Below are 12,617 nucleotides of genomic sequence, written 5' to 3'. Positions count from 1 at the left end.
CGGGCCGGTGCTCTAGTAGTACCAACTGCTCCGTCGGAGGAATTGGAAGAATCGCGACCGCCCCTCCCATCAGGTCCACTTTTGGAAGATCGCCCGGTAATCCGGGAATGAAGCCACTTGTCTGACCTGTGCGAGGTACGTTGCATCCGTTGATTCAACGCCCCAAGGAAGGTGCGCGACTTCTTTTCCGAATCGGCCATACCTTCGCGTGGCCGGTTCACCAACGGGGACGTTTTACGTCCACTGTTGTTCCCGTAGCAACAACACCACAAAATCTTCTTGTTTCGTTTTCGCCATATTTATGCACTTAAAACGCCTTTCCATCTCGGAGCACGGTGAGCCAAACAGCTTCTTTAGCTTTGTTACAGTTGTGTTGAAATCAAAATCTCCCGGCTTGGACGGTAGTATGTGTGAAACGTATCGCTCGTGCTCTACCATCCCAAGCTTTCGCAGCAACAATCTTACACGCATGGCATCATCCAGCTCTCTCGCATCATCCACAAACAAACTTCCGAAGCGTGTAAACCATCCGGCAAAAAATACGCGATCATCCGGATTGTAACGGAACTCTTGCACGTCCTTCGCTAACGCTTCGATTACACTCTCTGATCCTGTCGGTTGCGGAGACTTTAAAGTTGCGAAAACTTTTGTCATGAGCTGCTCTTGCTGTTGTAAAAACGCCTGCTGTTGCTGGTGTAGAGAATCTTGCTGTTGCCGAAATATTTCCTGTATCCAGTTGGCATTAAGGCTTTCTTGCTGCTGCTCTACATGGCCGTCGCGCGATGGCCGGCCGTTCTCCATTTAGCACAATGCAGCACCGCACGTAGGTATGAATTAACACGGCTTTCCAGCACAATACGTTGTTCCCGTGTTTCCTTTGTCCTCGTCGCCACTTTTGTACTTTTAAAATGGTATGGATTTATTATCTACAATGTAATATAATACATAAATTAGTACACTTAAAAACCAATAACAAACGGGATTGAAATACGTCCGTCGTACGGGCCGGTCGGGAGCGAAGAGACCGAAACTCGTCACTCTCTCGCTGATAGTGCGTATCATCAGGAGTGATCGGTTTATCCGTCAACCGATCGGCAATCGCGACACAGGGTGTTCCCAACACCAAGGTATATGGATATAGAAGGTAGAGTTGTTTAGAGCAAATTGACATTTCTCGACCTGACATAACAGTTCTTTGGTGATCCAGGGGAGAGGTATTGAGAAGAGTGATGGCAGCGTCGGAGAAGGCGCCGGTGGTGGTATCGCTTGCGATTTTTTGACGAAAAATGCAACCAAATATCGTCAATCTTCTGTGGGACAACACTTAATACGCGAAGATGACCCATAAACTAGCGACATTGCTCAAGGGACTGAGAATCGAGGCTGTTTGTTCATGTTTGTAGCCCCATACCATATGTTTTTGTAAACAAACTCTGACATAACTCGACTAAAATGTCGCCCTGTCAAATCGATAAAAATTCACCTTCTAAATGCATACACCTTGCTTTTTACCGTTTTTTCCAAAGTGTATGTATTTAGAAGGTGGATTTTTATCGATTTGACAGGGCGACATTTTAGTCGAGTTATGCAAGGTGTATGTATTTAGAAGGTGGATTTTTATCGATTTGACAGGGCGACATTTTAGTCGAGTTATGTCAGAGTTTGTTTACAAAAACATATGGTATGGGGCAACAAACATGAACAAACAGCCTCGATTCTCAATCCCTTGAGCAATTTCGCTAATTTATGGGTCATCTTCGCATATCAAATGTTGTTCCACAAAAGATTGACGATATTTGGTTGCATTTTTCGCCAAAAAATCGCAAGCGATACCACCACCGGCGCCTCCTCCGACGCTGCCATCACTCTTCTCAATACCCTTCCCCTCGATCACCAAAGAACTGTTATGTCAGGTCGAGAAATGTCAATTTGCTCTAAACAACTCTACCTTCTATATCCATATACCTTGGAGTTATGTCAGAGTTTGTTTACAAAATCATATGGTATGGGGCAACAAACATGAACAAACAGCCTCGATTCTCAATCCCTTGAGCAATTTCGCTAATTTATGGGTCATCTTCGCATATCAAATGTTGTTCCACAAAAGATTGACGATATTTGGTTGCATTTTTCGTCAAAAAATCGCAAGCGATACCACCACCGGCGCCTCCTCCGACGCTGCCATCACTCTTCTCAATACCCTACCACTTGATCACAACCAAGGTATATGGATATAGAAGGTAGAGTTGTTTAGAGCAAATTGACATTTCTCGACCTGACATAACAGTTCTTTGGTGATCAAGGGGAAGGGTATTGAGAAGAGTGATGGCAGCGTCGGAGGAGGCGCCGGTGGTGGTATCGCTTGCGATTTTTTGACGAAAAATGCAACCAAATATCGTCAATCTTCTGTGGAACAACATTTGATATGCGAAAATGACCCATAAATTAGCGAAATTGCTCAAGGGATTGAGAATCGAGGCTGTTTGTTCATGTTGGTAGCCCCATACCATATGTTTTTGTAAACAAACTCTGACATAACTCGACTAAAATGTCGCCCTGTCAAATCGATAAAAATTCACCTTCTAAATACATACACCTTGATCACAACGGAACTGTTATGTCAGGTCGAGAAATGTCAATTTGCTCTAAACAACTCTACCTTCTATATCTACATACCTTGGTTTTTTCACCCATTTTCTTCGGATCCAAGCTGTCAAAGGCCAAAGGCGCAATGACAGCGCAAATCAAAACAAAATAAAACAATAACGCTCAAGCTTCCTTGTGATATTACGTCGGTGAATTTGGATTTATTATTTAAAATTAGTGTCCCGTTGTTCCTCTGCCAGTGAGTGTGCGCCAGTGTTCCTTTAGAGAAGAAAACAATCGGAAGGTAAGTTGGAAAATGGTGCTGTACTTTGTAAATAAAGTGCTAAACCATACCTCATCTTTCGTAGAAAACATGTTTCGAGAAGCGGCAAATACGAATCGATCGTTAAAAAGTTGCACGTTGTCAGCTTTAAGGTCCAGACTGCCGCAGCTTACCATCAGGCCCAACAAAGTTGTGATACAGGCAGCTTCGATTACTCCAACCAGCAAAACATCACCCAGAATCAATGTTACTGCAGCACCGACTAAAGGTGTACCTGAAAACAACAAAACATGATACAATTCAATTTTTTTAACAAAACTTTCAACTAACTCTTACCATTTATGTTTCAGCAACAACCAGTGCAATACCTTCACGATTGTTACCATCAAACAGTTTTAACGCAGCTCCAGCCAAAGGTATACCTGAGAACAACAAAACATGATACAATTCAATTTTTTTAACAACACTATATCAACTAACTCTTACCATTTATGTTTCAGCAACAACCAGTACATTACCTTCACGATTGTTACCACCAAACAGTTTTAAAGCAGCTCCAGCCAAAGGTATACCTGAGAACAACAAAACATGATACAATTCAATTTTTTTAACAAAACTTTCAACTAACTCTTGCCATTTATGTTTCAGCAACAACCAGTGCAATACCTTCACGATTGTTACCACCAAACAGTTTTAACGCAGCTCCAGCCAAAGGTATACCTGAGAACAACAAAACATGATACAATTCAATTTTTTTAACAAAACTTTCAACTAACTCTTGCCATTTATGTTTCAGCAACAACCAGTGCAATACCTTCACGACTGTTACCACCAAACAGTTTTAACGCAGCTCCAGCCAAAGGTATACCTGAGAACAACAAAACATGATACAATTCAATTTTTTAACAAAACTTTCAACTAACTCTTGCCATTTATGTTTCAGCAACAACCAGTGCAATACCTTCACGATTGTTACCACCAAACAGTTTTAACGCAGCTCCAGCCAAAGGTATACCTGAGAACAACAAAACATGATACAACTCAATTTTTTTAACAACACTATATCAACTAACTCTTACCATTTACTTACATTTACCGGATCCAGCAACAACCGCACAGTACAATCCTATGCTCCTCAATACATGTAAAATATATCGACCAACACCCACCGTTAAAAAGCCGGCACCATCCATCATCGATGCAACTTCTGAGAAAGAAAAACGAAATGTGTTAAATTTGAAAACGGGAAAATTGTACCGACCAAAACTTCTTGTAAATACATCTCCTGAGACAGTATCTGTAGCATCACGCAGTACACAAACATCTATGCTGGATGCCGCGCAGACAAATCCAGCTACAAGCTCAGCATTTGAAAGTCAAACCAGCGAGCAACTAACTGTACTGAATAAGTCTGTTGCACTGATCTGGGCTTAGCTGAATTATTTGACTGATCACCGTAACAAAACAACTTATAGAGCAGGTACGATGCAGGGGCCGGGGCATCCAATAACAACATCGATTATGACACTACCGTTCCTTACATCGGAAGCAGAGCTAACTGCTTTCAACGAAAACTTAGGTAATGATGACTTTTTTGAAAGCGTCCTTCTTCTTATTAATGATAAAGTATCCGGAAAGCCGTATGCTAAAAATCGCATGCATGACACATTCATGATGCTGTTCGATAGAACATTTTTAGCGACATGCAGTTGGCGTGGTGGCGGTAAAAACGGCCCTAAAACAAGACTGGACGATAAAGCCAATATTTGGCGATTATTAAAAACTGTAGGAGAACAGTTTGAAATAGTTACAATTGAAGACGTAGAACGTTTTGCAAAAACTAAAATTAACAATGCGTCAAGCTTAAAAAAATATAAAGGTTTGGTTAAAAGCTCCACCAAGTGCTCGCACAAACGAGACAAAAATAATAATAAATAAAATTATTAAACGAATAAATTACATTAGTTTTGTTTTCTGTCAAACAACTTATATGAAACATAGCTATTCGGCCTGGTCGTTCATCGGTGATTAGAACAAAACATTATTAAAACAAAAGGTTATTATGTACGGCGTGGAATAATTAAACAAAGGGAGTTGGCCATCATCGCAAGCTACCTAAATTCTTTTCGACAACATCGACTGTCTGATGCTTGTGATAACGAAGAGAAGTTCATATGAAATCCTACTTTATGCACATACATCTTATTCTAATCCCACGCGATTATATCAGGGTTTATATATGCTCGCTATTACTTTTCAATTTCGTTAAGTTTATCTTCATTTATCCCTAACCACTTTCCATTCCTGTCATTGTCTATCACTGCCTAACGTGTCTTGTTTTAATTCCCTCAGTTCCTTCTTATTTGCTTGGTTAATGCTTTCACCTAACCGTTAACGCAAACTACTATGAAATATATTTTAATTACCCTAGCTTAATCGGTCCGGCTACGCATGGAAACTCCGGGATGCTTGGCAGGCATACTGCAATATGCTGACATGCTCCAATGTATGATGTTACTCCGCTAGCAATTTGGAGAATGAAGGAAGGAAGGAGTCAAGCCTCTCGTTATGTTTTCTGGCCGATCCGGTGCACACTGAAAAAATGTAAAATTAAATGTTAGCATAATCGCATTGAGATACTTTTTCTCCGCGGCATACTTTCCCACTTTTCCTCTCCTCGATTAGATTCATGCTGGCAACGCTCCGTCATCGCAGTGTGTCCATTAAATGATATTTAAGAGCATGTAAGAGAAGGAGAAAGAAGGGAAAAACCATTTAGTGGGCTTTGACATGGTACTATTATTCAAGTGTAGATTTACCACAGAAGTCAGAATTAGTAAATGAACGATGACTCACTAAGAAATAGCTAATATAACCCAGAATCCGCAAACATCAAACGATACCTGCCGCAACACGGTACCGTATATTTCGCAAATCGCGACACAATGAGTAGTTAGTTGGATGATGGTTTATGAAAGAAATCCACCCGTACACCCAACAACAATTACAACTTTAACGCGTTTTTTTGCCACAGGTTTAAATACCAACAATCAGTTGTAAAATTGTTCCAGATTTGGAAAACCAAACCCCAACTGAAAATGAAGAAGGAGGAAATAGGGCACTGATTGTACTCTCATATAACCATATGCATGTTTTTCATTGAGTGTGAAAGAATGCAAAATATTATCTGTTACGTAACATGTAATTACTTCTGAAATTGCTACAAAAATGAATATTATAAGTTTGTTTTAAATACATTGATTTGTATTATTTTCCTTTCCGTATCCTAATATTAGAAACAGGTGGAAGAAAAAGTGCACCGAGTGCAACCGATTTAATACAACCAAATGCTAGTTTAACAACTAAGATAAAACATTAATACAATTTTAATTCAAAAAGAGATAGATATAGCATTGTTCTGTCAGTATTTCTGGCTGTCCATTCCGGTTGTGGTTGCAATCGGCATACAACTGGAGTTATAATCAATTATTTATTAATTATGATTTTTTGCTTCAAATATAGCACGTTTGCCGAGACCTTGAGACTGGATGATAGGCGCTGGCACTTGCCTATCATAATTTGGATGATAGTGCAAGATGCCACTTAATGTGTGCCTTGCCGTGTCGAGCAAGGGCTCTCACCTATAATGCAAATGATAGTGTGAGACGCCGATCGATTAGTGCACTCGGTCTCCAGGTCTTTTTCTCCATATTTGATTTCATAATCGAATTGGTATTGCTAGCGCCGACCTTTCACATGACACGACCGTTACCAAATTCAAATCTAATCCGTACCATTTGCCCATACGTTATATCGATTATCCTGGGCGTGTACATAAAGTTCGGGTACGCCAAAACATATGGAACGCATACCTTCATTTTCGCAGAACTGAATGGTGCGATACCGGCTCTTGCCTATCATCCTGATATTAGTGCAAGATGCCAATCAGTTCTTGCGCATAGGCTCTCACCTATCATGTAAATGATACTGTGAGACGCTGATTGTTGCATGGTTTCAACTGTGCTCTAACTATATTTGGCTTGCCGGAACTCTATCTACCTCCAACAAGATAGTCATTTCAACGAATGGGGAGTATCAAATATAGAATTTGTTACCGTTCCTGTCATATTAAAGACCAGCGCTACCGTACCAACCTATATTACCAGAAATACTGACAGAACAATGCTATATCTATCTCTATTTGAATTAAAATTGTATTAATGTTTTATCTTAGTTGTTAAACTAGCATTTGGTTGTATTAAATCGGTTGCACTCGGTGCACTTTTTCTTCCACCTGTTTCTAATATTAGGATACGGAAAGAAAAATAATACAAATCAATGTATTTAAAACAAACTTGTAATATTCATTTTTGTAGCAATTTCAGAAGTAATTACATGTTACGTAACAGATAATATTTTGCATTCTTTCACACTCAATGAAAAACATGCATATGGTTATATGAGAGTACAATCAGTGCCCTATTTCCTCCTTCTTCATTTTCAGTTGGGGTTTGGTTTTCCAAATCTGGAACAATTTTACAACTGATTGTTGGTATTTAAACCTGTGGCAAAAAAAAGGGTTAAATTTGTAATTGTTGTTGGGTGTACGGGTGGATTTCTTTCATAAACCATCATCCAACTAACTACTCATTGTGTCACGATTTGCGAAATATACGGTACCGTGTTGCGGAAGGTATCGTTTGAATTTTGCTGTTACCAGGTCATGTTGACTATGATGGTACAACATATAAGAAGCTCGAAGTATACATTGAAAATGTGCTTACCTTGTATCATGCGCGTGTTTCCTAAGGATGTAAATGCAAGCTCGATGTGGTTTACCTAAAAGTACAATACGTGTGTGGTTAGAGAATTGCATGTGGTGTTTGTTTAATTGTTTAAATACTTATAAATTTGTACGGCCAAATGAGAGGAGCAAATTTTACGTGTTTCCATCGAATGGTATGGTAGTGTACGGTTGAAGTTCAATTTTCTTCAAGAGCATTAAAGATGGCCACGATCCGCATCTGTGTTGACAATAAACGGAAAAGAAAGCAAAAATAATTAAAGCAAAACAAAAATAGTCAAACAAATTCGGTTGCACGCTTGCTTTGTAAATAGATAACAATAGTTGTTACTGCTCTAGCAAAATAGAATCCAACATACGCACGTGAAGATGAAGTTAGAGTGTGATAACATAAAGTGTGAAGTGTGTTAACATAAACTTGGTTTCATACGTAGGAAATCAAAATTAACATAATTAGAGTGTTCACAACTGTTAATTGAATTACTATACACATGTATTAGTTACATGTGCTATATGTATGTATGTATTAATAAAACTCCAAGAAACCAATTAAAACATATTTCTAATAATAGAAATATTATTCGAACACTTATTACTTTGAGTGGGGATAATGTTGTTGCGATCGGAAGCTCATAAAACTGTAATCTTTCATGAGCTTTGTTTGAAAACCGAATATCTTTCTATCTGTAAAGAAAATATTAACATTAAACATGAGCAACAGTTTATAACATGCTCAGAGAGATAAACTCACTCAATCGGATCGAAGGGTGTGCAAAAGAGGTAGAAATACCGTTATTCCGGGTCTAGATGCTGGTTTAATGGCCACAAGTTTGCATCGAATACAGTCCAAATCCACTTCTACGGTTTGTGTCGGAACATCTTCGGGTATTTCGTAAATGAGAATGTCCGATGATGAAAATTCTGATTCAGGATCATCCTCGTTGAAAAGAAACGAAAATAAATTAAAGTTATATTCATATTGTGTCCCTGTAATAGAAAAGGTATTATCATTTTGTGTAACATTTAAAAATTTTACTATCCCATTATTCTTTGTAAGAAACCATTCGTCTCTGGGTAATGGGTGCAAAACAAAATCAGAGGATAAAAAAAATCCTTTGCCTTTTGTAGTAAAGCGAGGGTAGCGACGATTTGAGCTTGTACTTGCGACTTCAATAGCAGATCGTTCTTCTGCGCGTGTCGCCACTTGAACACCGCACCGAAAGCCTGATCGAACTGATCGTTTAATGAGTTGCAGGTGATTTTCAAAGCAGTACGTTGAAAATTCATCTAGAGGCCCGTACTGATAAACATCCTGTGCAATGTGTTGTAGATTATGGACGTTACTAGAAAGATGCTCCCGACCATAAATCTCCCCAAATTTTTTAACAAAAGAATTTAAAAAACCAGCTGCAAGTTCCCAATGACGTCGATGAAATGAAGAAGAAAATATTGTCAGGGCACAAAAGTACAGCAAAAAATGACAATATGCTTCCCCGCTAAAATTTTCTCCATCAGCACTGGACTGACGTAGTGCAAGTACGTGCGAAATTCTGTACCCTTCCAAAAACGGATTGCATTCAACCCTCTGAGTTTACGATGAATCTCAGAGGGAAGCTGCACTTTGGTTAGGAATTTTGTTATCCACTGTTTTGCTGCAAAAGATAATCTAATTATACGAAACTTATTTTCAATTAAATTCAACAAATGTTGGCGAGTAACCCCTAGATCACATGTATGAAGGCGATCACTCGTAGGTACGTTTTCAACCAAGTCGAAATCCGGTAATTCTTCTAACGGAGTCCGCCATGCTTGATGATGGCCAGGACATTCCCTCGCTCGAAATCCTGTATCAGTTCTTAGGGGAGCACCAACTGTGTCGAAAATTATTTTGTTTGCCACATATACTCCCACACAGGTACATCTCATACAGCCATGGTATCCGTTAAAGTAGGTTGTTGCTGCAAAAAATGCATCATTAGATTGATTTCTACGCATTTCCAATTGTTCTACATTATATTACATACCTTTTATGAAAGCCCGCGCAGGTGAATCTGCAATTATAGCGCGAATTTTTAATTGCCGTACTTCCTCACCAATATGCAATCCTCTTTCATGGATTTGTTTGCCCTCTTCTACCAACGGCCTCAGGAAAACTTCCAAACTTTCAGGTTTCGCCGGCCCACAGAACATTCCGATCATCATAATCGGAGCATTGGGCATCTGTTCAACTTTCATTAAGATGGGCCAAACTTGCATTGGTCCCCCTCTATGAAGAGGAAGCCCATCTATGGAAAGCTGAATGGAAATAATATGTGTTGACGAAGCTTTTGACCTAAAATATAATAAGATAAATACATAATTAAAGATATATTATTTTTCATCGTCTTACAAATACTTACTGAAAGTAACTGTTGAGCTTATTTTCAATTCCTTTGTACCAAAACTCTCCTCCTGGTACGGTTCGTATCTCCTGGCCGATGGTTGTTGATGTTTTCAACAACGTACGCGAGTCCTTGGGAAGCGGTAGAGCGGTCCATTTTCTGAAAATATCTAAAATTTCATTTACTGATGAACGTGGTTGATTATGCACAATTGCCCAATCTCTTAAGCAATCACCAATATTTGAATGGTTTTTGCAGATATGGGCAGCCGTGGATTCGTCAACCCGTTAGTCAACTTCACTGTCAACGCTATTAACACTTTCGTGAACATCGTCGTTATCAACTTCTACACTACCTTCTAAATCTATTATCCCACCACCTTGCTCTACCGTACTACTGTCATCTAATTCTTCTACAACTAAATCCCCTTCTGAACCACCACCAAAAATATTAAAACTATTTTCGCCGAATGCTGCGTCGGTGAGATTAGCCAGCTGCGAAGAATCTTCCATCTCCTGGGGTTGATTTTCACCCTGGATAGTTGAATCTGCAAAAACGAAAAGAATCTATTAGTGGCTATACAATGCACCATATAATAATCTGTTTGGAAAGCAACTATTCTTTAAAAAAAATATTCACAATTTCGACTGTTATGTACTCACTGGCACGTTTATTAATTCCAAAACTAACCTACTCTACTGCCTTGCTGGTTGGCTGTGCCTACAAGTTTAAATTGCTGATTTAGTAGCCCTCCTGGTGATCGAAGTCGATCGATTCGGTTGGGTGTGATTTGTGGTTGTCCTGGTTCGTTCCGAAGAGGGTGGATGTGAATAACCCGTTGTTCTGATTCGGCTGTTCTGCTGTCGCGTAGTCCTGGAGGCTATGTGCTATTGGCTGGTTCGGGAGGTTCGGATGTAGGTCAGTGCATAACTATATATTAATACATAACAACACTAAGAGCAACTAATTTCCGGTCACTTGAATCCTTTATATCTCCCACGATTGTTGTAACGTTGTTCCTAATGTTATCACTTTTTCCGGTACAATAACGGCCATAACGATTTGAAGGGCTGTAAATCAGCTGGGATTAAATAGTTACCGGTGGCACCAAGCTTGCACTGCAATCAATCAACAAACTAGATGTTTGTTTTGCTGTGACTCTCTATTTCTTCACTATTACTTTGCCCTATAACCTTCACTGGCCAACCATTTATGGCTGTTTGTGGCTTAATTCTATACGTTGCTGAATACAAATCCCGGTGAACGGTACGGCACGCAGACGGTCCGGATTCAATACACGTTGCTACCGTAGGAAGACCCGGCCTGCTACCGCATCGGCCACAGGACCGCCAAACATTCACGGAGCGGAGTGTCACTTATTTTTCACTTATGATTAATCCCACAAATTTATTCACAGAAAGTACTATCGTTTGGCCCAACACGAGGCGAACACAACGCCGATCCGGTCTTTGCACGATTCTGCACCGGAACATTTTACGGCACACACAAACGTAAACAAAAGAAAAACATTACGCGCACAGTATATCACTTTTTTTTCCTTATCACGATTTTTGTTCACAACTTCACAAACCTATATTTAGTATTAGTAAGCAATTATTGAAAAACTTACCAATGAGTCGAGGCACAATCCGGCTCGGTCCCGGCACTTCCTCATCCCGGTTTTGCTGGCGGACCTCCGAATGTAAGACCGCTAGCATCTTATTCGCCCGATTCATCACTTTTCGGCTTCTCTTTACCGGAGGCGTAGACATTGCGAACTTTTTACTTTCTTACCTTTTTACGTTCAATACTTTTCTGCTTTTTTACCCAAACACTTGAGCCAAGCTCGACGCTAGAGTGAATTGACGCCAAAGTACAAAATGTCTAAATCAACATATAAAAACATCCCAACTGACATCTGTTATACAAAAAAGGCTAAATTTAAAAAAAAATTGCCCGATCCTCGCCATAACTGCTCGCTTCATGCGCGAATGCTCGTTACGCTCTTAGTCGACAGTCGTGTTCTGAATGTGATGGGGGGAGAACGTCGCACGCGAGTTAAAACTTTTCTTTCTGAATAGATAGAAAGAGTCTTTTACAGTTCGGTGTCTTGAAATTAACTATTTTATTGAATTCAGCCGATTCCGTTATCGGCCCATAAACGGCCCAGCAGCGATCGCCGCATCAGCATAACTCGTCGCGTTGGATACAACACGACACTCCCAATGCTGATTTAGCGATTACCGACGCTCGTTGCTAACTCGCCCCCCCTCAGATGTGAACGTCCACGATTCACTGTGTTTGTTTAGGAAATGTGACGTAGTCGGGTGTCTGATTTGGTGACGAATTATGTACTGTGACTACCGTTTGCGTGTTTTTGCACCTCTTTGTAAACCAGTAAAGCAATGCTACTCCCAGTATAATGAGAGGAAAGATGATACCTCCGAAAATGTTTATCGTTGGCCAGGTTATTTGAAAAGAGTTGTTTTGTAAGCGAATGTGCTCCAATTCTTTACGTGTCTCGATGTGCAGATTATGTAAATCTTCCAGACTTATGTTCGAA

General features: G+C 39.8%; 1 protein-coding gene across 1 annotated transcript; it reads right to left on the bottom strand.

Annotated features, from left to right (window-relative positions):
- Positions 1–8,728: 8,728 nt before the first annotated feature.
- Positions 8,729–11,921, bottom strand: LOC118515131. The gene is made up of 4 exons (XM_036061812.1): positions 11,685–11,921; positions 10,410–10,601; positions 9,698–10,223; positions 8,729–9,631 (listed from the first exon to the last, which is right to left on the bottom strand). Exons 1-3 carry the CDS (start codon positions 11,824–11,826, stop codon positions 10,069–10,071), a joined length of 489 nt encoding a protein of 162 aa, XP_035917705.1. The 5' UTR covers positions 11,827–11,921; the 3' UTR covers positions 8,729–9,631; positions 9,698–10,068.
- Between the last annotated feature and the right edge of the window lie 696 nt (positions 11,922–12,617).

This window comes from Anopheles stephensi, assembly GCF_013141755.1.
Source record: "Anopheles stephensi strain Indian chromosome Y unlocalized genomic scaffold, UCI_ANSTEP_V1.0 chrY12, whole genome shotgun sequence".
Taxonomy (NCBI): Eukaryota; Metazoa; Arthropoda; class Insecta; order Diptera; family Culicidae; genus Anopheles; species Anopheles stephensi.
This window is presented reverse-complemented; position numbering and strand designations above follow the sequence as displayed.